We start from the raw sequence: 24,940 nt of genomic DNA, 5'->3' as shown, positions 1-24,940 counted from the left end.
TAAAGTTCCTGGTACGTAAGAGTCACTCAGTAAACATTTGAATTTTAGTTGTCTGTCATTGTCAAATAAGCTGTAAGTGCCACAAAACAGGAAGTATGCCTATTTTATTAACTTTTCTATCCCCAGGACTCTGACAATAAATATCTCATGAATGAATGTATCCCTCCCTCCCTTTTAAGACCCTAATATTCTAAAATTAGGCAAATTTTTTTTGGTGAGTTCAACACATTTTTGGCCTATTTTGACACTCATAGCCAGCGACTGTCCTAAATGATTTCCTATGCATTGTTATAAAGTTAAATCTTCTCACTTCTACCCATCCATTCCCCAAATTCTACATTTGTGTGATTGACTTGTTAAGATAAACACGGAGCTTTAATAATTAAAGTTTACTAGCCTTGTTGAAATTAATCTTTAAAATGCCTTTGTTGAAAAATATTTACAAGAAAATAACAGGTCAAGAAATGTTTTGAGCCCTAATCCATAATGCTTCCCCTTTCTTTGCCTTGTGTCTACTGTAAATTTTTGCTTTGTGGTTACCACGGGGCTTACATAACACATGTTATAGATACAACAATCTATTTTACACTGGTAACAGCTTAACTTCAATTGCATACAAAACTCTACCATGTCACTCCCTTTTGTGTTTTTGATGCTACTAATTATTGTAGCTATATTTGTTTTTAATACTTTGTCCTTTAACCTTTATTCTATAGTTAAGTGGTTAATAGACTATCATATTACAGTGTTAGAGTATTCTAAATTGGAGTATATACACGTATATTTACCAACGTGTTGCATATTTTCCTATGTTCCCATGTAACTAATTAACATCCTTTATATTATTTCAGTATTTCTTGTAAGACAGGTCTAGTGGTGATAAATTCCCTCAGGTTTTGTTTGTTTAAAAATCTCTCCTTCATTCCTAAAGGACAACTTGGTTAGCAGTTTTTACTTTCAGCACTTCAATAACATCATCCCACTCTCTCCTGACTTAAGGTTTCTACTGAGAAATTTGCTGATAGTCTTGGGAGTTTCCCTGTAAGTTATGAGCTATTTTCTCCTTATGCTTTTGAAAATATCTCTTGTCTTTGATTTTTGACAGTTTTATTACATTGTGTCTTGGAGAAGATCTCTTTGAGTTTATTTGGGGAACTATGAGCCTCAAAAACTTGAATGCCCATAATAATAATAATCCTATATAATAAAAGCATAACATGCAAATCGACGAAAAGACCGAACAGTGGAACGACCATTCAGTCAACCATCTGAGACCACGCTATGACACCCACTGGCGCCAGGCCAGCCAAGGCAAGTGTGATGCGATTGGTCGGGGGCCCAGCCATCACCCCATGATCACTCTGCAGAGGGAGGCCTAGGCCACTGGCAGGCGGGGTGATCAATCAGGGGGCTCCACAATCGCCCCAAAGAGGGAGACCCAGGCCAATGACCGACTGGAGGGCTGCTGTGGGTGGGCGGGGCCTCCCTCTGTGAGGGAAGCCTGGGTCCCGGGTGCTGGAGGGAAGCCAGTGCCAGCAGCCAGGGGAAGGAAGGCCTACTCTTGCAAGAATTTCGTGTATCGGGCCTCTAGTAATAATAATAATAATAATAATAATAATAACAACAACAACAACAACAAAAACTTGGATGTCCAAAATGCCTTCCCAGATTTGGAATGTTTTCAGCCATTACTTTTTTACAGAAGCTTTCTCCCGTTTCTCTTCTCTCTCTTTCTAGGACTCCAATAACTTTTGATTCTATCCCAGAGATTACATAGGATTTCTTCACTCTTTTCATTCTCTTTTTTGGTTCTTTTCTGAGTAGATAATTTCAAAGGTCCTGTCTTCTAAGTAAAATTTTTTTGTTCTTAGTCCATTATGCTATTGAACATCTCTACTGCATTTATTTTTATTTCATTTATTGCATCTTCAGCTCCAAAAGTTATATTTTTTGGTGTGATTTCTATCTGTTAAACTTCTAATTTTGTGTATGTATTTTTTCCTGATTTTGTTGAACTGTCTTTCCATAGTGTCTTATAGCTCATTGAACTTCTTTAAAATGGCTATTTTGAATTCTTTTTTAGGTGTATTATAGATCCTCTTGTCTTTGGGGTCAGTTACTGGAAGATTATTGTAATCCTTTGGTGGTGTTACATTTTTTAAATTTTTTTGTTTTCCTGAAATCTTGTATTTCTCTTTTTAAATCTGAAGTGAAAGTTACCTGCTCCAGTCTTTAATGACTGACTTCTGGAGAGAAATACATCAGCCCTGCTAGGAATTTTGAGGCTTTCTCAGAACTTCTATGAAGACGTCTACTCCATGCTTCTAGCTCCCTCTTGTGGCAGAACTCTTAAGTTTGAATGACTTCTCTCAATCTCGAAACACACCAGGCCAGTGCTGGCCAGCCTCTCTTGCTTTCTCAAGGGCAGAGCTAAAGGTGACATTTGTGGTCTCTCCCTGGCCACTGACTCAGGCCAGCTTTCTGTGCATGCTCACGAGATGTATGCCAAAGCTCGCTCTCACCATTATTGACAGCACTCACAGGGAACCAGCCATACTCGGGGTATCTGCGGGCTGGTTAGCAGGATCTGCAAGTGAGACCGCTCCAGTGGATTGTGGGTGGGTTACTTGATGAAGTTCCCAATGCAGCTAATAAGGTCTGTCTCTCTTTAGTACCTTTCAAAAGTTCTATTTGCTGCTCTACCAGTCTCTTCTTGCCTCCCAGTCATGCAGCTCACAACTCAGTACTGGGGCAGGAGAGAAACGGTTTCTTTGGTAGCATTCAGCACAGCTGAGGCATGGTGGAAGCTCACTCCACACTTTGACTTTCCCCTACAGGAGAAATAATGCTCTAGGTCAGTGGTCGGCAAACCGCGGCTCGCGAGCCACATGTGGCACTTTGGCCCCTTGAGTGTGGCTCTTCCACAAAATACCATGTGCGGGTGCGCACATACAGTACGATTGAAGGAGTACCCTAATTAAGTTAATGACAATGTACCTACCTATATAGTTTAAGTTTAAAAAATTTGGCTCTCAAAAGAAATTTCAATCGTTGTGCTGTTGATATTTGGCTCTGTTGACGAATGAGTTTGCCGACCACTGCTCTAGGTCTCTTCTGGCACTGAGCTGTGCCCCTGGGGGAGTGGAGATGTCAGTAACGTCAAACTGTCCCTTTTATCCTCTCCAATGTGCCCAAACTTGTTTGTTTTCGCTCCAGTGGTGTGCTGAATTTTCTCTGCTGAAAATACGGACTTCTATAAAGGCTGTCTCACCTGTGGATGATTGCCTACGACAGTGTTCTCCAGGGGCTCCCGACCACACCCAAGAGGGACTAGAGCTGATCTTTGTGCCACGGCAAATTCTACAGCAAGGAACAGGATCTGCGTGCCTTTTACCTGATGAATGAGTGGGCTAGTCTCCTTCCAGTTCCCCTGCAAATGGTGCTATATCCCACAGCTCCCAAAAAGGCACTTTTGTCCTGGATGGATGCAAGGTTGTTGTTGTTGAGGAGGAGATATGAGAGATGTCTTATGTGATCATCTTATAGAATTCACTCCCCCTCCATGACTGTTTTGGTTTTTTTTGGTGATAAATAGTAGTTTCTAGTGGACCATTTCCTTTCTTTTTTTTCTTCTATCATATATTTTTGAGTTATTTTCTTCGTGGTTGCTCTGAGGATTACCATTATCATTGTAATTTATCAGAACCTAGTTTGTATTTATAAAATTTTAATTTCAATAGTATATGAAAAACTTGAATCCTACAGAGCTCCACTCCCTCCCTCACGTTAAAGTTGTTATGGTCACAATTTATGTATGTATACATGGCATTCCCTTCAACATAGATTTATAATTATTGCTTCATGCATATGCATTTTAAATTAGATGCAAGAAAAAATAGTTTACATAAAAGTATAAATGCATACTGCCTTTTATATTTATGTATGTGGTTATCTTTACTTTTATGTCTTTGAATTACTGTCTGATGCCCTTTCCTTTTACCTGAAGGACTCTGCTTGGGATATTTTGAGGGCCAGGAATGTCTTCATTCATCTTCATTTCTGAAGGGTATTTTTGTCCGAAGTAAATTTTTTGGCTGACTTTTTTTGTTTGTTTGTTTCAGCATATTGGATATGACATGCCATTCCTTTTTTTTGACCTTTATGGGTTTTTTTATGAGAATTAACTGTTAATCTCATTGAGGATCCCAGTATGCAATGAATCTCTTCTCTCTTGCTGCTTTCAATATCTTCTCTTTGTTCTTAGTTTTTGACTGTTTGATTATTACGTATCTTGATGTGGATCTCTTTGAGTCTACCCTACTTTGAGTTTGTTGATCTCCTTGGATGTATAAGATAATGCTTTTCATCAAATTTGGGAAGTAGGCAGTCATTATTTCTTCAAATGTTATTTCCTCTTTTTTTCTTCTTGTGGGTCTTTCATTCATGTTTAATGGTACACTTGATGGCGTTGCATAGGTCTCTGGGAATCTTAGTTTTTTATTCTGTTCCTCAGATTGGGGAATCCATTTTTCTTATTTTTAACACTAGAGGCCTGGTGCATGAAATTCGTGAACGGGGCGGGGGTCCCTCATCCTGGCCTGCACCCTCTTGCAATCCGGGACATCCCTCTAGCAATCCGGGCCGCTGGCTCCTACCTGCCTGCCTGCCTGATCACCCCTAACCCCTCTGCCTGCCTGCCTGATTTCGCCCCTAAAACTCAAGCTTCTTCTTTTTTTATTTTTAAGATTTATATTTCTTCTTTATTTTTTATTTTAAAATTCAAGCTTCTTGAGAACATGAGGTGTTTAACACTATTCCATATTCCTTACAGAGAGCTAAGCATGGTAAAGCAAATACTTAATACTTATGGGCTTCTATTCAAACACTTTCCAACCAAGAATGTTTCAATAGGCAGTCTCCAAAAACTTGAACTGGAAAACCTAAAAGTAGTGTGCTTGGATTTCAGGCATAATGTGCTATTAGCAGGATTTCTATCCCAATTAAACTCTAATTCTGATCTCTCAACGGTCTGGATAAACTGCCCTTCACTGTCCCCAAAGTTTCTTATTCGTCACTATCCCATTTTCCTCCGCTTCAAACCAAGGTAACAAATGAAACCTTCAATTCTGATCTTCCTGCTGCAAGGGAACAGCAAACCTCAATTGAAATAACTTTCCGCCAGAAGTGACGTCCAAATACGGGGAGACTGAGGCCTATGGGGCTGACTATGTACCTGGTACATGCGCAATAACAGGCTCACGTTGGCGCAGTAGGCGCCCAGGTGTCCTCCACAATCCCACAATGCTCTGGTCGCATACTTCCGGTTTTTCCAGCTCCTCCTTAAGTGGTGTTTCCTTCAGTCGCCTTGCAACGTCCAGGGTCTCTCATTGGAGAGGATTTTTCTGTTTTGGCGTTGATAGCTGTTTACTATTTGGAATCAGTGAAGTTTCGGGAGTATTGCTGCTGCCATGAACATGTCGGTCCCAAGCGCACTCATGAAATAACCGCCCGTTCAGTCCACGGCTGGCGCCGTCCCGGTTCGCAATGAGAAAGGTACTGTGCCGAGCCGTTTTCCAATCGGATCTTCCTCTTCCTTCCCCAGCACACCCCAAACCTACTCTGGGCCCACCACCCCAACCCCGCAGACCCTTCCAGGCGTTCTCAAACGACGGCCCGCGGGCCACATGTGGGTGTTTTTGCCGTTTTGTTTTTTTACTTCAAAATAAGATATGTGCAGTGTGCATAGGAATTTGTTCATAGTTTTTTTTTAAACTATAGTCCGGCCCTCCAACGGTCTGAGGGACAATGAACTGGCCCCCTGTTTAAAAAGTTTGAGGACCCCTGCAAGACCTTCCCCCTTATTTCTTTGACTTTCCCTCATCAAACTCGCACCCTATCGCGTTGCCTAGGGGCGCCCCTAACCCTCCCTGGGGGGCAGGGCCAGCCTGGGCAAGGGATCATGGTGTTCTTGGTCTCTGGTCGTTCCAGCATTATGGTTGCTGGCTTTTTATGTATAGATCGTACAGAGCCATAGTACATTTCTTGACATCAGGGAGCCCACATTGGTACATTACTATAAGCCAAACTCTAGGCTTCAGTTGGATTTCACCAGTGTTTTCACTGATGTCCTTTTTCTCTCCTAAGATTCAACTTAGGGTAGCACATTGCATTTAGCAGGGCCTATTTTGAGTTTGAGGGGACTTGAGTTAAGATGTTACTTACTCTTTTGTCTAGCGAGGGAAGCCAAGAGAGATTTCTTGGAGAGAATTGTGGACCTTGCTTTGGGTCTGAGTTTATGGTGCCTGGACTGACATGCAACATCTGCCATGAGCACAGATTTAACAAGTAAGCTCTATCCACATCCTGTATTTGCCTGATACAAACTTCATGGCCTGAAGTTTCTTAAAGCCACATTGTTCTAATTGTTTTATTTGCAGAACAAGGACCAAGAAATCTTGGGAAACAAGAGGCAGTTGAGTGACATGTTTAGGAAAAAGATTGTATCCGTGTAACAAAAGGTTGCAGGGTTGATCCTCAGTCGGGACACATACAGAAGGCAACCAATCGATGTTCTCTCTCACATCAATGTTTCTCTCTCTCTCTCTCTCTCCCTAAAAATCAATAAGCATATCCTTGGATGAGGATTAAAAATAATAACAATAAAAGAAAAAGAAAAGGACTGTAACATTGCTCACTTTGCTGGACAACCATAGGAAAGCTACTCATCCTACCCGTGGTTCAGTTTTATCCATATCTATAAAAGTAAAGATAATAAAAACACCTTATTTTTGTAAGTAATGAATAAGTTAGTAAGTTGTAAGTGGGATGAGACTGTCTAGAAGTCTAGGACACAATTGCAGTGAGTGTTAGTTGTCATTATTTTTAATAGTAAGAAAATAAGGAGGGGCAGTGGATAAAAAGCTACTGGAGACAGATTCAGAGTGATGCTGATGGCCTCCTGAAAAAGTTGTCCCCAGACTCTCCCGTTTCTTCTGAACTGAAACAGGAGAGAGTGGATTGGCTTCCAGGAAGCGCTTGAGTATTGGACTTGAGGGAAGATGAACATCTCAGAAATAGGAGAGAGGTGAGGTCCTAGCAGTCCTACAGGTACTCAGGATAAGAGATGTTCTGGGCCTCCAAGGGATTGTGGCCATGTCTCCCAGTGGGGACAGCTTCTGTGTGGCATTAATAGTCAGGCTTCGGTCAATTGGCTGTGAGCAGAAGTTACACATGTTATCTCTGTGCAGACATTCTCATCTCATGTTTCCACTATGGCTTTCCCCCTCTTTACCAGGAGGATAGCATGTCCCAGGTGAGGCTGCCCTTCAGCCTGGATCACAGACTGAAGATGATATGTGGAGCAGAGATGCAATAAATCTTACAAAACATAAAGAAAGTAGGGTGTTAACGTTAGGGGAAGCTCAGCAAGGGGTCATGAAAACCCTCTATGTTATTTTTGCAACTTCACTAATCATTAGGGAAAGGAAAATCAAATTAAAATGGGATATCACTTCGTATCTATCAGGATGGCTACTATTTTTTAAAAAAGTGTTAGTGAGGTTGTAGAGAAACTGACACCCTTGTGCCCTGTTGATAGGAGGCAAAATAGTGCAGCCACTATGGAAAAGAGTCTGGCAGTTCCTCAAAAATTAAAAATAGGATTACCATATGATCTAGCAATCCCACTTCTGGGTAAATATTAAAAAGAACTGAAAGTAGGATCTCGCAAATATATGTGCACATTCGTGTTCATTGCAGCATTATTCACAATAGCCAGAAGGTGGAAGCAACCTGGTGTCCATTGATGAATGGATGGATGAGCATACTGTGGTGCATTCACACAATGGAATGTTATTTAGCCTTTACAAGGAAAGGAAATTCTGTCCCATGCTATACAATGGATAACACTTGAGGGCATTATGCTAAGTGATATAAGGTAGCAACAAAAAAAGGAATATGGTATAATTCAACTTAGGTGAGGTTTCTAAAGCAGTCAAATATATAGAAACAGAAAATAGAATGATGGTTGCCAGGGGCCGTGAGGAGAACATGGGGAGTTGTCGTTTAATGGTTTAGTTTGCAAGATGAAACAGTTCTGGAGATCCATTGCACAACAGTGTTAAAATACTGCACACTACCGAACTGTACATTTAAACATGGTAAACAGGATCAATTTTATGTTATGTGGCTTTTTAACCAGTTTTTTAAAACTTACACAATTAAAAAAATATTTTTTATTAATTTCAGAGAGAAAGTAATGAATGAGTTAGTAAATTATAAGTGGGATGAGAGGAAGAGAGAGATAGAAACATCAATGATGAAAATCATCCATCGGCTGCCTCCTGCACGCCCCCTGGGGATGGAGCCTGCAACTCAGGCATGTGCCTTGACTGGGAATGAACCGTAACTTCCTGATTCATAGGTTGATGCTCAACCATTGAGTCATACTGGCTGGGCAAAGCTTACACAGTTTTAAAAAAGGAGATAAGGCCACATAGGAGTAAATTTTATAGCTTCCAACTGAAAAATGATAGTCCTTTAAAAAAGTGAACAATTTATCCCCAACACACCCATGTGCATGGTGGAATAGGAACAAGAGAATTACTATTATTACCCTCACCAGGGGACAGCCAGCAGCGACTGACGATAGCAGTTCTGAAATACTTCTGTGTAAATCCCCTTCCTGGGGCGGGGGCTCTGATCCTGCTCTCGGGAGGAGCTCCCTTGTCCAGGGCCCCTAGATCGACCTTCAGCCCAGCTCCTCCTTGCCCATCGCTTCTCTTGAGTAACTTTGGACACAGAACTTGGTGGGCATGGCCTTCTTTGGTGGCTGTCTCTGGTTCATGGAAGATTCAAACTTTGTTCTCCAGGTAGAACAGTTAAAGCCTTCTTCAGTCTTGGCTTCCAACTTACTTGGCAACATAATGCCCTCAACAAGTGACTGCTGGGATTTTTTCTGAAACATTGAAGTCCCACTCTATGTGTAGTCCTTGCCTCGGACCCCTGCCTCTCTCAGAGGCCGAGGCTCCAGGTTGAATGGGAGTGCCATACTCTAACCTGCTCCCTTCCTGAGGCCTGGGAAGGTCTTATGGGTATTTTGTTGTTTAAAACCTTATAAAATATTCCATCTCACTGCTTGGGTTGGCTAAACAGTTAGATTGTTGAACTCTACAAGGTCCTAAATTTCTGGCCTCCACAGTCCCTTGTACTTCTGCTTGTAAATTGACCAAATCTAGGTCAGAACAAAGGAAACTAAGAAAGCCTAAGCCAGAGGTTGCAGAACCAGCCAGCAATGCCAGCATCCTGAACATGGGAGAATTGGGGAGCATAGGGCCCCACACTCACCTGTGCACATGGATCTCCTGGGGAACTCATATAATAGACCAATGGGAAGAGGAGCCTTCCTTCATTTCAACATCCTAGTTCATAGTCCTTGGGGAGGTACTGATGTTTTGGAAGGAACTCCAGTGACTTTAATGTATAGGAAACTTAGGATCTACTTGATGCTCAAAATAAGTCCATAACCTAAGGGCCCACTGATGAAAGGTGATTTGTACAAGGTGACCTCAAAATTTCTATACCAAACCAGATCTCAAAGGCTAGGCCACGTGCCCAGCTACCTACTGTACACTTTTTCCTGGTCCCAGCTGTGGTAGTCTGAATAATAACCCCTTCCCAAGAAGGACCACGTCCTATCCCTGGAAACTGTGATATGTTACCTGACATGGCAAAGGGACCTTTGCAGATATAATTAATTTAAGGATCTTGAGATGCTGAGATTATCCTGGATTATCCAGACAGGCCCAATATAATCACAAATATTCTTATAAGATGGAGGAAGGATAGTATGAATCAGAGACCAGATGTGATGACAGAAGTAGAGGAGAGAGAGAGACAGACATAGAAAGGGAAAGAGAGAGAAAGTGGGGGATTTAATGAGGCTTTGAAGATGGAGGAAGGGGGCCACGAGCTAAGGAATGCAGGAAGCTTCTATAAATTGGAAAAGGCAAAAAAAAAATGAATTCTGCTTGAGAGCCTGCAGAAAGACTTCTGACCTCCAGAGTTTAAGATAATATATTTGTGTTGCTTTAAGACATTAATTTTATAATACCCTGTTATAGTTACAATAAAAAACGAATACAGATTTGTATAACTATAAGTAGGGTGCTGCTGTAACAAATAGTAAAAGTGTAGAAGTGGCTTTGGAATTTGACAATGGGCAGAGGCTGGAAGACTGTTTAGCATGATAGAAAAAGCCCAGATTTCCTGGAATAGGCCGTTGGCAGCAAAGGAAATAAATACACTGTAGTTAACATTCTCTCCTCATGCTGGGCCTGTGGCCAATGCTTTGTGCTCACATTTCATCATACAAGGAGTAAGGAATCCCAGGCTGAGCTGGATTCCAAATTTCTTCAAAATAAATAGATGTGACTTGAAAAGGGATTGTGGACAGATTATTTGGGGGTTTTAGCACACAATCACCCTTCTCTTGGCCTCCCCTCCTTCCAGACCCCACACCTCACCTGCCTGGCATTAGAGGGCCCATTGGTTCACACTCCACTCCCTTTGCCTCTTGGCATCCACTGCAATTAGAGGTTGACTCATGACCGGGGACTAAGGCTATAGACTGCAGGAGAGGGAGAGAGGCAGGGAGGGGTTGGACCTGGCATGAGGGGCAGTGAGTTCCACACACCGCTGCCGGGAAATTGTCTGCTGACTGATGTATCAGGGCGGTTTAGAAAGTGTGCCTTGAAGCTGTGGTGGAATCACCTCTCTTCCTCTCCAGCTCCCGCTGGTAGAAATGGAAGTTTTCTGAGAGACACACTCCCAGATCTTAACATCTAGGACCCATGGGGCTCCTATGGATAACACTAGGTTAGCCTCACTTTATCTACGGAGACTCAGAACACCCAGCCTGCTGGGTCAGTGCCAGTTCCGCAATTAAAGCCCACATGTCCTTCCTCCAGCCAGGGTCTCCTAGCCCCTCAGGCTGCCAGAGGCAGTGCCTGGTCTGGCTTGGCCCAGCAGCCATCTCCCCATCGGATTGGGAAGGTCAGTAGCATGCGGAATTTATTCGATTGGGTAAGATGTCGGTTTTCTTAGAGCAGGGTCTGTCTGTGCCCCCATGGGTCAGATACCTCCCAGGTAGGTCAGACACCATGCAAGGGAACACAGACTTTAGGGGGACATTCAGATAAAAAGGCCCATCTGTGGAAATGGATGATTCCGGCCTCCTGGGGTGGGGATGGGGGGATAGTGATAGGGAGAAGGACATTCTGGTTTCAGGGAAGCTGACTCCTTAAAACGTGGGCTGAGGAAGGGGATTGTGTACCGTAGGTCACAGGTCTGCCTCCTCCATCTACCACACTCAACATTTCACCTGCCCAACTCTTTCTTTTCCAAGGCTGACTCTGTGGCTCCATAGTCAGGTCCTCGTCACCTCCTGCCGGGACCATGGCAGTAGCCTCTCCCTTGTCCCTGTCTCTCCTGGTGTGCATGAAGCCACTAAGTTACATTTCCTGAAACTCACCTCGGGACCTCAGAACCTGGGGACCTCGGAACCTGGCATGTCCTTCTTCAGTGGAGTGAATGTTTTCAACATCTTTTAACTTATGAAGTGGAGCGCTAACTAACCACTTTGAAATTCACAATCCTTTACTCAACCTTCCTTTCTAAACATCCCTATCACCTGACCCAGACATGGACCCCAATGGGAACCTGATCAGTTTAGTCCCTCTTTAAAAAAAAATCATATTTATTTAATTTTATTTTTTTAATCCTCACCTGAGGATATTTTTCCATTGATTCCCGATCAGGGCCCAGGCCTGGGAGGAGCCTGCAACCAACGTATGTGACCTTGACTGGAATCGAACCTGGAATCCTTTTGTCCACAGGCTGATGCTCTGTCCACTGAGCCAAACTGGCTAGGGCAGTTTTCTCCCTCTTTGATGTACCTGCCATCTTTTTTTTTTTTTTTTTTTTACCTTTAGGTATTTGCTTACACTCTTCCTTCTTTTCTTAATAATCTTGTAATTTTTAAAGAAGAAAACCCCCACTTCTCATTCATCAAGGATAAATTCAAGTCTTACCCTCTATATGCAATTCTAATCTATCTTATTGATGGTCATTAAGTCTCCCCTTGATTTCCCAAGGTCTGCAGTGTCTGTATTACTCCAAGTTGGAGAATTAATTGAATGGTGAAAGATTGGGAGTAGATGCAATCGATTAGGGCAGAGATTGGGGGGTGGCTCAGGGACTCTAAGAAAATAAATGGGGGTGGGACTCTTGCAAAAGGAGTCACAAGGGTAGTTGGGACTTGGGCAGATGGTGTTGGGGCTGGAATTGTAGGGGTAGAATGCCTGATTGAGTCTTGCCCTAACGGTTTTTGTATAGGCACTCAGATGAGCCCACCCAGGGGGAAAAAGACCAAAGCAATCTATGTTCTCATTCCTTCAGAACATGAGCCCTGTCCTCTGAAACCTTGCCCCTCCCTCATCATCAAGCAAATACTCAGCTTTTTAATTTCCTTCAAGAAAACACCAAAAGTCAGGTTTTGTACAAAAATATATATATTGCTCCAGAGTAACATCATATACATCTCCATAATAACGTTTTTAGCAATACCTTAGAATTTAAGACAACACGTGTTTGTATTCATGATTGTTGCAAGGACCCTCATGCCACTTCAGGGGTGGAACTGAAGTGCACCCCTGAGGGAAGCAATTTAGACAAAGGTCTCCAAGTCTAAAAAACACAGTGTCCGTGGGAGATAAACTTAAAACATCAATAACTTAAATAAGGTTAGCATTACTTAAGACATCATGTTTCATATCAATAAACAAAGTTCATATTCTTTGAAAATACAATAAAATAATATCAGAGGGCATTTAGGGAAAGTTAGGAGGAAATAAATTAGGCTTAGATTCTTGGGTTGTGGAGTGGGCATTCAAGGCTTCGGAGTTTGGGTTTTCTTGTCTAGGAGCTTCATGGAATCCTGGACCCACTTCAGCTGGGGGTCAGCACAGACATCCTTGTTCAGTTTGGTCTTGAAGCTGTGGGGAGAGAGGGCACAGTTAGATGCAGTTCCATTGAGATGTCAGCCTAGCCGTGCAGCTCAGTCTTCTCTTAAGTAGCTGCCCTGGGAACTAAGTAGAAGAGGGAGGAGGGAACCCAGGGCAAGCTGCTCCCCTAGCGGACCCAGGTGAAGCCATCCTGACTTCTGGCTGAAGACACTGGCATGGTCTGAATAAGCACCCGGGTGGAGAGTGATGCTGGAAGTCACGTTTTCCCTCCTGGCCTCAGGATTCCTACCGGGCACCTCCGGGGTCTGGATTAGGTGGTGTCACTCTCTGACTCTAAGGTTTGAGGCTCCCTTTTCCTGAGGAAGAACTGGACCAGGGAGGGCTGGGGCTCAACTCACATCACAGCCTCTTTGGGGCACTTGCTGCTGGTGACTCTCTTGTAGCTCGCCAGCTTCGGCATCGGGATCTTCTTCTCCGTGAATGTATAGCAGCAGGTGATTGGGGAGGTGACTGCGTCTGGAAAAGGAACAACAAAGAGAAAGCATTTTAGGATGGACTCGATTCTTTTTATCTTAATCGGAGCAGAAAAGAAGTAGTTAGGAGAAGGCGAAGGGAAATCAGGAGTGGAGGTAGAACCCATTTGATTCCAATATTTCTGCGGATCCTGCAGAGCTAGAATGTCACACTGACTCAGTTTCCTATGCTGTGACATGGGTATAGAGCACTGCTACTAGAGGGCGGGGGAGCTGCTAAAATGACATAATTCCCGGGAGTGTCACTAGGAGGAGCTAAGGATGCAGACTCTCGTGATCAGGAAAGGTCAGGGACCCCACTGTGGATCCCCCCTTTAGGCTCCATGTAACCTATGCCTGGCCATGAGTCTCCTGATGCCCACCTCCTCTTGCCAAGCCGTGTCTCAGGAAGCACAGTCCAGATGCTGGGGCTCTTCCTCTCCCCTTCACTGTACCTCCCCACCCACCCATTGAGGCCCCCTCTCTGCGATCACCCCAGCCCCCCAAACACTGCTGAAAGGAGAGAGGCGGTGACTGCAGTGGGGGCTGTTTCCACAGCTGGAGTCCTGCAAGGGGCTGGACTTGGGGTCCACAGCTGGATTTCTCACCCTGCCTCTGCCCAGGAGCACCTGTGCGACCAGGCTCACGCCTCATCCTTCTCCGAGTTCCCTGACCTTGTTGTTAAAGTGAGCCTGGGGATCCCCCTTCTGCTCTCATGGGCCACGATCACCCAGAGATGGGGTGATGTGCTTCCAAGGGAAGGCGGGAGGGGGCTTACCTGGCTGAGCGAGCACCTGGGTGGTGAGGGCGGCCACGGTGAGCAGCAGGCACAGGAGCGCTGCGGAGACCTTCATGCTGGAGGCTGAGGAGACGAGCTTCAAGGAGAGAGTGGCTGGAGAGAGAGTGGCTGGTGTCTGAGCCTGTGAGCCTCTGTGCTGCTCTGGCTGCTCCGCGTGCCTTTTATTGGAACCGGGGTGGGTGGGGCACTCCTCAATGAATGACGAAGTGAAGGGAACTCTGAGAAGTGCTGAGCCAGTGGAGCAGCCTGGGTGATTTCCAGGAAGGAGCGGGGGGGGGGGGGGGGGGGGAAGCAGTGGGGGTCTGGACCCGGGCACTTTTGGGAGGGAAAGGGGGGGGGTATGGGGCACAGTTATATTCAAAGTGACCACAGACAGGAACCAAGTGGGTTATTCTTAAGGATTCTGCTTTCTCTGAAGTGAAAACCCTGCAGGAAATAACAGAAGCAAGAAAGCGGAGACAAGGGGGAAGGAAAGCATCCCGGGCTCACTCTGGCCCACCGTCAGACAACAGCCCAGGGGCCCTGGAGCCTTGGCAGACTCCCCAGCAGCGTACTAAATCCATCTGTTCTTTAAAATGCAGGGAGCAATTGGAGCTTAACAGAGCGACGGGATTTTGTAACCATAAGAGTAAATTCTAGGAATCGTGGATTCTTGGAAGAAGCCATGTATGTATTGCTGCAAAGGAAATATACATGCCATACTCGCACAGTGCTAGCTCTGCGCCAGGAATACTCTAAACCCTCTGCAAATGCTGATCTTTCCATTCTCCATCCCCATCTCGTAGGCGTCGTTAATTCCCATTTTACAGACCAGACAACCGAGGCGCAGAGGGGTTAAGAGCCTGCCCTAGTTCTTCTGAGCACAACCCTGTGTTCGTGCTGTTGCCACCATGACATGCTTCTGGACGAAATGTGTGCATGTCCTCCCACTGGCTGCCTGGTTATCTAGCTGGACCCCCCCTCCTAACCTCAGTGGTGGGCAACAAGTGTGCCCCCTCTACCCCCCATGGCAGCTGCTACCTCCACATCCTTCTGGATCCCAGGGAGCATGAGTGAGCAGAGGGACAGTATTATGGGAATCAAAGCACCTGCTTTGGGACTGCAGCTCTGCCTTCGATTTCCTTAGAGACCACAGAATCCTAGTTATTAAAATCCCCAAAGACCTTGGAATTCATTTCAGTGACCTCCTTCCTTTTGCAAATATGATAGAATTTCTAGAGGCACGTTCATGGCTGAGAAGAGCCTGGTGGAATCCTCCCCCTGCCCTCGGTCCCCCACTCCCCATTCCACTGCCTTATGCTTCTGAGCCTCGCTTTGCCTCTGCCCTGTGGGCCTGGAAGGACCTGGTCACTTTTCTGTATTAAAGGGTCATTGAAACAATGTCTATAAAATGCATGGCCCTTCTTGGAAGACACACCTGCCAATCACCACATGGGTAGTAAGGAACGGGTTATCTTGAACCAATGACTGTGTCTGGTCGGTAGTAAGTGGTCAGTAAGGGTGAAGCGAAGGAAGAGCTGGTGTCACTGAGTGCTTAGGGGGGCCAGGGCTGCACTGAGGGTCTCCAGCATTGTCACTTTCATCCTCTATACAAGCCATCTTCTTTGGTCAAAACCGAAGTTAAGTGACTTGTCCAGGATCTCACAGGGAAGAGCAGGCGGGCTGAGATCCCCATCCAAGACACTTTGGCTCCAGAATTCCCACTCCCAGGCACTAGGCTTCATGTCTCACGATGGATCTTGGCTTCCTAGGGAATCTGAGAGCAGAGAATCTACAGAGACCACTCCAGACTCCTGGGTATCATTCCAAAGAGGCAGCATGCCAATGACTCAGTTCATTCTTCGTGAGTAAAATATTTCAGGAATGGAAACGGCAACTTTGCAAGTCATCCCGGACCACCTCACGTTAACTTCCAGGAACTTACTCCTCATGCGAATGGGAGCGCTCTCTAATCGAATACGTCGTGTCCTTTTCCATGGACTTGGACGGTGTCTCCTGTTTCCCTGTGGAATCCAGCCAGTCTTTCGTTCCTGTCTAGATTAACAAGTTTATTGTTTATTTTTTTAATAATCTTTTTTAATGTTTTTTTATTGATTTCAGAGAGGAAGGGAGAGGGAGATAGAAACATCAATGATGAGAGAGAATCATTGATTGGCTGCCTCCTGCACGCCCCACATGGGGATCTAGCCCGCAACCTGGGCATGTGCCCCGACCGGGAATTGAACAGTGACCTCCTGGTTCACAGACTGATGCTCAAGCACTGAGCCAGCTGGGCTAGGTTAACAAGTCTAAAGATGTGGAGAGGTTTGAACAGTGCAGGTCCACTTATGTGTTTTTTAAAAAATAAATACTGTAAACGTATTTTCTCCTCTGTATGTTTTCTCAATGGCATTTTGTTTTTGCTAGCTTACCTTATTGTAAGAATACAGTATATAATACATATACCATAACAAATATTTGTTAATACACTGTTTATGTTATCAGCGAGGCTTCTGGTCAACAGTAGGCTCTGAGTAGTCAAGTTTTTTGGGGGAGTCAAGAGTTATATGTTGCCCTGGCCGGTGTGGCTCAGTTGATTGAGCATCATCCCCTGCACCAAGAGGTCGTCGGTTCGATTCCTGGTCAAGAGCACATGCCCAGGTTGCGGGTTCGGTCCCTTGTCAGACGTACAGGAGGTAACTGATTGATGTCTTTCTCTCTCTCTTTCTCCCTCTTTCTTCCTCTTTCTCTAAAATCAATAGAATCATATTTTTAAAAGTTATATGTTGATTTTCAACTGCGTGGGTGGGGGTGGGCACCCTAACTCCTGGGTTGCTCAGGGATGCACTGTGTTCTCCCTGGCTCAGCAATGTCGCTCTTACTCCTAGTGTCCTGGATGCTGAGACTCTAAGCCTGTAGAGATCATGTACTTCAGCCTCCTCTTTTTCTGTGAGGAAACCGTATTCCAGAGAGGAAGACCGGCTGTGCCATGGCTGCCCGGGAAAGCGTGCTGGCTTTGCCAAGTCCCTAGACAGACCTCGGAGTATTAGAGCTACGTCTGCTTCAGAGAGGAATCATCGCTTTTGAGAAGTGATTTGGTCACTGCAAGTGTCAGATGATAAACAGATGAAAGGTGAAAGTGTCTGAATCAGAAGAGAAAGTGTCTGGGTGGTATAGCCATCCTCCAACCCCCCTTCTGCTCTCCCCAGCGGGAGGCCAGTCACCGTGTGGGAGAAATGAGTGGAAATTCCCGCTCTGAGGCAGCCTTGGAAGTTCCCCGGATCCCGTGGAAGAGATAGGCCTGCCAAGCCTGCATTCCAGATCCTGGGCCTGGAGCTGAGGAACGGCTTGGCTCACGTGGTCAGGGTTGGGCCCCTGCTGGTAGCAGGGGCAGGGGGGTTAGGGAGAGGGAGGGGGGAGGGGTTAAAAGGGAAAAAAGGCCCTGGTGTGGAGCGTGGGAGGGAGGGAATCAGGGTCAAGGTTTTGCTATTCTTCAGAATCTTTGATCCCTTTGGGACCCCCTCCCCATTAAATCATAGATGAGAAATGGAAAAGTTCCTCTTGGTGAATAATACTTTCTTCCTTCCTCCCAGTGAGGCAACCACCCTCACCCCCCAAAACTGGCATCCTCCGCGTGGGCCTTTGTCATTGCCCAAGACTCCCACTCAGTGCCAGGGGTAAAGGAAAGAGGAACTAAGAGTGAGCTTTCTAGAAATCAGAAGCCAGCACCTAGCGCCCTGCCCTGGCCCTTTCCGCGTGTGCCCCGTCCCCCCTAACCCCTCCCCCTCCCTCCGATCCTCGCCTGTGCTTGCTGATGCTTCCATGAGACCCTTCCGGTCCTTTCCAGGCCTCCCCCATGCCTCCCCCTTACCTTCTCCTCCAGGGTACCTCTGAGCTCCAGTTAGACCAGAGCCTGTCTCCCCAACTCTGCCATGCTCTCTCTTCTTTTCAAGGACTGGAAATCTATCCTTTACTCTGGCTCAGTACATCAGATATGACTAAGACCTTAGAGATCATCTTCCCATTTCACTGGTGGAGAAACTGAGGCCTGAGGTGACTTGAAGACACATGGCAGTCTGCTCACTGCTGGGCCCCCAGTGCCGCACTCTGTCTGATGCACGGCACTGGCTCCTTATTAGAACACTCATCCAGTCGGCATCTACTCTGTGCAGAGATCAGGTCGGGGACTGGGCGGGGGGGGGGGGGGGGGGGAGTGAACCCGGTGTGAGGCATGCTTTCCAGGAGAGATGATAAAGGACTTCATGGGAGGTAGGACTGAGTTCATGAATAAGCCTGAGCGGTGCTCACCCCAAGCTTCGGGCATTTCCTGTGTCCTGGGGTGGGTCAGCCAAGGACATGGGAGGGTCAGTGGTGGGACAGCCTCTGGGGAGAGAAAGGGAAGGTTCACCTGCAATGGCCTGGGTTGGTGGTGGGCAGTGGTGTCTCGGCCACGTGGGCTTGTCACTTAGGCTGTTTTCTGGGCCAGCCCCCACGGACCAGCCCTCAGGGACCAGCTCCTGAGCCCTACAATGAGGGGCCTGCTGTGGGTGAGGGGTCAAACCTAAGTAATCTGTTAGGATGACAGCAGTGTGAGACACTCAACAGCTCCCTAGATAGACTGTAACTGGGGGCTTGCATTGCCCAAGATGGCCCGGGCAGTGAGATGAGGCGGTCACGGGGACTGGGAGCACACCTGGGAGCACTGAGGTATCCCGTGAGGGCGCTGAACTGGAGGAGTCTTAGGGAAACAGAGATCATGAGGAGCAGGTGATAGAGACAGAGGAATACTGAGGAAAACACAAGGGGCACACAGAATCCGTGCAGCAGTGAAGAGAGGCAGAGCTGTGAGCCCTGCTGAGGGGCTCAGGGAAGCCTTCAAAGTGGCACTCTCATTAGTTCTGTATATGTTTTTCTTGATTTCAGAGAGGAAGGGAGAGTGTGTGTGAGAGAGAAACATTGATGATGAAAGAGAATCATTGATCAGCTGCCTCCTGCACAGCCTCTACTGGGGATCGAGCCCACAACCCAGGTATGTGTCCTGACTGGGAATCGAATCGTGATCTCCTTGTTCATAGGTCAACTCTCAACCACTGAGCCACCGCAGCTGGGCCATGGTGGTACATTTAAGATGGGCTGTGGAGTTGGCAGGTTTTGAGCCTTGCATGATTATTGGATGGGGGAGGGGTGTATTTTGGAGCAAATGTACAGAGACTGCCAATGTCAAGTGCTTAGACCTCCCCTTGCAGCTTGTTAAAGTGCAGGTTCTGGCTCAGCAGCTCTTGGGTGGACCTGAGATGCTGCGTGTCTCCCCAGCTCCAAGGTGATGCTGGTGGTACGGGTCCAGGGTCCGCTTAGAGCAACCTTCAAAGGGCTCAGCGTGGGAAATGCTGGTCGAGTGTGGAAAACGGAGCCGTTCATTTTGTCTAGACCAGGGTTCTTGTCTGCGGCTCTTGGTTAGGCGTCAAGAGCCATCTGAGATTGTCTTGCATGTTTATGTGATTGAGGATTTCTCTGGCAAGAGGGTTCACTACTCCCATCAGATCAGCACAGGCATCTGTAACCTCCCAGTAGCTCAGCACCCTTGAACCTATCAAACATAGGGAGTTCTGGTCTTTACCCTGTAACTTTACTAAGTGAAGCCATATTTTATCCAAGCTCTCTCCCCATCCTCAGATGACTGCCAGTGTGTGTTGGGGCACCCCTGGGCTAAAGTGTAGGGTACATGAGGTAGGGGCTGTGCTGGCCGGGGTGGGTGGCAAGAAAGAGTAAGAGAAGAGGAGGGAGAAAGAAGAGGCAACCTAGAGTCATGGGAAGACTCCCAGATAGTGTCAGACACGAAGGCCCAAGGCCTGGCCCTGCCTCTCTCTAGCTGTGTGGCCTTGCACAAGTCACTTGACCTCTGTAGCCTCTTCTGTGAAGTGTGACTAGTAAGACATTGTCATGCGACTTGCATGAAATAAGAAAGCAAGGGTGCTTGGCAAGCAGTGTGTAAACAGCTGTGTCACCTTAAGAGCCTGAGCAAGCCACAGTCCCCATGCAACTTCAGGGCACACAGGGCCAGTCCCAGCAGTACAGTCCAAGCCTCCGCTCTGATTATTTGCTACGAAAGCGTATTGGGCATCTATAGTATGTAATGCAGTGAGGTTTCCAAAGCTCTTTCTCACCTCTGTTCTCTTGCCTGATGTGGACAGAGAGAGCCTTTGGGGGCTAACAACAACAACAACAACAACAACAAAAGGGTCAGACAGGGCAGCCCCAGAATTGAGTTAGTGCCTCTGCCTCGCACATAGCCGCCTGCTCTCACCGAACATTCCCAGTCTGATAGCCCCCTCTGCTTCTAGAACTCTCCATGCCCCTTCATGGCCCTTGCCCATACTAGATTTCAGCACCTGGCACAGTGTCTTTCACATAGTAAGTCCTCAATGAACATTGTTTGAACCTAGGAAGAGCCCAAGAATTTCAAGTCATTCCCCCAGATATCTATCTGCTTTGGGGGATGGTTTAACAGCAGACAGGGAAGTGAATTGAGAAGCAAGATTTTGGTTGCCCAAGTTCCCCACTTCTTCTATTTGGGGATGAGATCGTGGCAGTGCTAGGGGGACAGTGTGGAGCAGACAGTGATTTTCAGGGCCCCTCTGGATCCTTCTTTGTCGATGATCTGTTTCTCTCTTGGTTGCAAAACGCTGCCCACTGAAAAAGGGAAACTTCAGCTCCCAGAATAGCTCTTTCTTTGCTAGTTGGTTTCAGCTGGCTTCCTGGTAGAGCCCCAGGTTGCAAACCACTGGCTTCATTCAGGAGCATTTACTATAAATTGGAGTCTGAGAATGAGAATAGAGTCTGGATGAGAATACAGATGACTTCTGTCTGGGGGAGAAGTTGGGGAAAATGGTTTTGCAAAGCACACATACCTCTTGTGACTTAGTGGCAAGGATTTTAAAACAAGGCACTATGAAATGGTTCAATTCTGCAACTTTTCATTGCTAAAAATATAGCTGGGAACAGCAGGCATGCAGGAGTTAGGCCCAATCTATCAGGGGCAGGGACCTGTGTCTGTGTAGTTCACTCTGGCATCTCTAGCATTACCACCTAGCATTAGGCATGGAACAAATATATGAGGAATGAATGGATTAGGGGGGAAATCAGAGCGAGAAGGTGCCATGGAGATCCCAGAACTAAAAATCCCTGCCCTACTTAATTTAAAATGGGGAAAAGAACGGTGCCCAGGATTTTAGCACATTCATAAATCAGTGCAGATCATCTGTGTGTATATATGTGTGTGTATTGTGGGAAGTGCCTGGTGACACATCTTGACATTTCCCAGGGAGGCTGCCAGCTGCATTTTTCTGTGGGGGAAACAATTCTTCATTTAGAGAAATCTCAATGAGGCTGTGGAAGGAGGCACTCGCTGTAAACAGGCACTCAGTGTTCTGCAGGAAGGGAGGAAAGCACCGTCGGCGACCCTCCTGACTCTCTTGAGCTGGACACAGGGGAGGAAATGGACAAATGGACATTCACTTACGGACCAAGAGACCTCCTAAGGGGAGAGGAATTGAGGTCTTTTCTTTTGAGTCCAAAATTATTAGACACTCTCTGATCGGTGGCCTGGGTTCCAAGCTTGGCGAAGTCAGCGAGGTGTGTGTGTGTGTGTGTGTGTGTGTGTGTGTAAGGACTGAGCTGGGAAGACCCGCTGGACCCTCTATGTGGATGCAGTAGACATATCTTCAGGACAACAGCCAAACCTGTGAGTTAAAACTGAAGATGCTGCAACCTTGGGACACCCAGCGTGGCACCAAAGCTGAGACTGTGGGGGGCATCGTGAGAACAAGGAACAGGGAAGAACTTTGGGTGGGTGGTGTGGGGTCAGCTCTCCACCGTTACCCCTCTGGGAAGTGGCAGAAGCAATGACAGCCAGGAGGCCTGGTCACTGACCTGCGGGTCAGATCACCCAGCTCGCACTTTGCAGGAATGAGTAGGTCCCCAAGGTTCTCAGGCACCGTGAGGAAGTTGGGAGAGGGTGCTTAAGCACAAGCGATTAGATTTCCTCCTAATTGGGACAACTTGGGGTGCTAGTGATTAACTGAACATAATAACAGGTCTGAGTCACCTGTGCCCTGAGGTGACAGGAGAGACTGTCAGTCACACACACGCTCCTGTATTGTGGGCAGGTCGCCGCTCCAGCACATGACCTGCCCACTTCAATTTCCCTACTCTGCCCCCAAGACAGTTAGGGTGTGCTCATATTCACAAAATTATGACAAGCTTTGCCATGATACAATTCTGATTTCATGACGATGATAAACGTTAATTGTAAGTATTTACTGAACGCATTCAAGAACTCATGTGCAGTTCACGAGGGAAGATTTCAAAACTGTGGGCCTTGGGTACCCACAATCGTAATTTCTTAAGTGTGTTTTACGATTCAGTAAACCATGTGAATCTAACAAGAGCATTGCAATGTGGGTGAGACTGATATCATCATCCCCGTGTTACAGATGAGGAAATTAGGGTTTACAGGTTGACTTGCTCAAGGACAAGGGACCTGGGAATTGGGCATGTGAGATTGAAATCCGGTCGCTCTCCCTCCAAGACCAGTCTTCTCAGTCTTCTTTAGGCTCGGCCCATCTTGGCCTTCTCCTGGTTATTCTCCTTTCCCTTCCGCCTAAAGCTCGCTTTTCGGATCACCTCCGTCCACTGTGTAAATGGAAGACTTGGTAAGGAGGTGGAAGGTTAAGGAAAGGAAGAAGTTACGGGATATAAATGAACTAATAAGGAAGTTCTCTAACATCCTTCGGATCCCTCTTCAAATGACTTCATCACCACATTATTTCAGCCCCTGCTCCTCGGAGGCCACTCTCTGGCCTTTGTCATCAACCTGAACTTCTCCTTTTCGTGGTGTTCAACTTAGTGATACACTTCTCTGACCACAGCCTTCCACTCCCTTCCCCTTCAGCAGCTCTGTACCTACTGTGTCAGCTCCTCCAGGTCCCTCCCTACTGTGTCAGCTCCTCCAGGTCCCTCCGTCCCCACCTGGCCTCCTTGCCTTCCCAGCCCACATTCTTACCATCACACTGATTCCCTATTTCCATGCGTCTGTCTCCCCACTTGCCAGTGGCTAAACCCAGGTTATCTGGTCACCCCCTGATTCTGGGTCCCTCCCAGCTGCCAGGCTTACAGGATGTCTTGCTGTCCTCGATGACGATGCCAGAGATCCTTTCACATATCCCTCATTATTTCTTTCTTTCTGCCGGACTCCACAGTGGCTCTCAAACCTTCACCATGCCCTTGCATCTCTTGCTCCAGCCTCAGGCTTTGGCACTCTCTTTGACAATATATTCCTCCACTTAAAGCAGAGACTATGGCCTGACTGACGTGGCTCAGTGGTTGAGCATCGACCTATGAACCAGGAGGTCACAATTCAATTCCCAGTCAGGGCACATGCCTGGGTTGCGGGCTCGATCCCCAGAGATGTGCAGGAGGCAGCCGATCAATGATTCTATCTCATCATTGATGTTTCTCTCTCTCTCTCTCTCTCTCTCTCTCTCTCTCTCTCTCTCTCTCTCCACCCTCTCTCTCTCTCTCTGAAATAAATTAAAAAATACATTTTTAAAAATCAGAGATTATGAGATACAGAGAACAGACAGACAGTTGTCAGAAGGGAGGGGGATTACGGGACTGGGTGAAAAAGGTGAAGGGCCCTAACCGATTTGGCTCAGTGGATAGAGCATTGGCCTGCGGACTGAAGGGTCCCAGGTTCGATTCCGGTCAAGGGCATGTACCTTGGTTGCGGGCACATACCCGGTGGAGGGTGTGCAAGAGGCAGCTGATCGATGCTTCTCTTCATCGATGTTTCTCTCTCATCGATGTTTCTAACTGTCTATCTCTCTCCCTTCCTCTCTGTAAAAAATCAATAAAATATATTTTTTAAAAAAGAAAAAGGTGAAGGGATTAAGAAGGACAGATTGATAGTTACAGAATAGTCATGGGGATGGAAAACACAGCACAGGAAGTCTATTCAATAATATAACTATGAATGGTGTGCGGTGGGTACTGGAAATATACCCTGTAAAATACATGATTATCTGACCGCTGTGCTGGACACCTAAAACTAATACAAAATAATATTGAATGTAAACTGTAATTGGAAAAACATAAATTTATTTATTTATTTTAAATGTATCTTTATTGTTGAAAGTATTACAGATGTCCTCTTTTTCCCCATTAAGCCCCTCCTTCCCACTCCTGCCCATAAATTTTCTTTTAAAGCAGAGACTAGGTCCTGCTTTAAAAGAAAAGGAGAAATACTTTTTTTTTTTTTAAACAATGAAGCAGTCTTGAACATGTTGGTTGGAAGAAGGGAGAAGAGTGGAAAGAGGGAAATGGGAAAGGCATGGAATTTCTCCTAACCTAATTTTCCCTGAAACTCTCTTCTCTCTTTTTTTCTTTTCATGGGAAAATCCTTGAATGATTGATCTCTACTTGTGGGTGTCTACAGTCTCACCTACAATGAACCCCTTAACTTATTGCCATTTACTTTCTACATCCACCGTTCAACTGAACATTGTATGGTCTCATTAGCAACCTCCTCATTGCTTAATCTGTACAAAGAATTCTTTTTTCCCCCTTTTAAT

General features: G+C 46.2%; 1 protein-coding gene and 1 long non-coding RNA gene across 2 annotated transcripts in view; one reads left to right on the top strand and one right to left on the bottom strand.

Annotated features, from left to right (window-relative positions):
- Positions 1-5,367: 5,367 nt before the first annotated feature.
- Positions 5,368-24,940, top strand: part of LOC307115081 — a 71,255-nt gene continuing 51,682 nt past the window's right edge. The window contains exon 1 of the long non-coding RNA XR_013815066.1: positions 5,368-5,553. This is a non-coding gene — a long non-coding RNA (uncharacterized lncRNA). The remainder of the gene's footprint in view (positions 5,554-24,940) is intronic.
- LOC307115078 (C-C motif chemokine 2-like) lies at positions 12,552-14,458 on the bottom strand. The gene is made up of 3 exons (XM_079798086.1): positions 14,313-14,458; positions 13,421-13,538; positions 12,552-13,052 (listed from the first exon to the last, which is right to left on the bottom strand). The coding sequence occupies exons 1-3, from the start codon at positions 14,386-14,388 to the stop codon at positions 12,947-12,949; spliced, it is 300 nt and encodes a 99-aa protein (XP_079654212.1). The 5' UTR covers positions 14,389-14,458; the 3' UTR covers positions 12,552-12,946.

Source organism: Cnephaeus nilssonii (assembly GCF_951640355.1).
Source record: "Cnephaeus nilssonii genome assembly, chromosome: 19".
Lineage (NCBI taxonomy): Eukaryota > Metazoa > Chordata > Mammalia > Chiroptera > Vespertilionidae > Cnephaeus > Cnephaeus nilssonii.
Note: the sequence above shows the minus strand (reverse complement) of the source record. Positions and strands in the feature narration are given on the sequence as shown.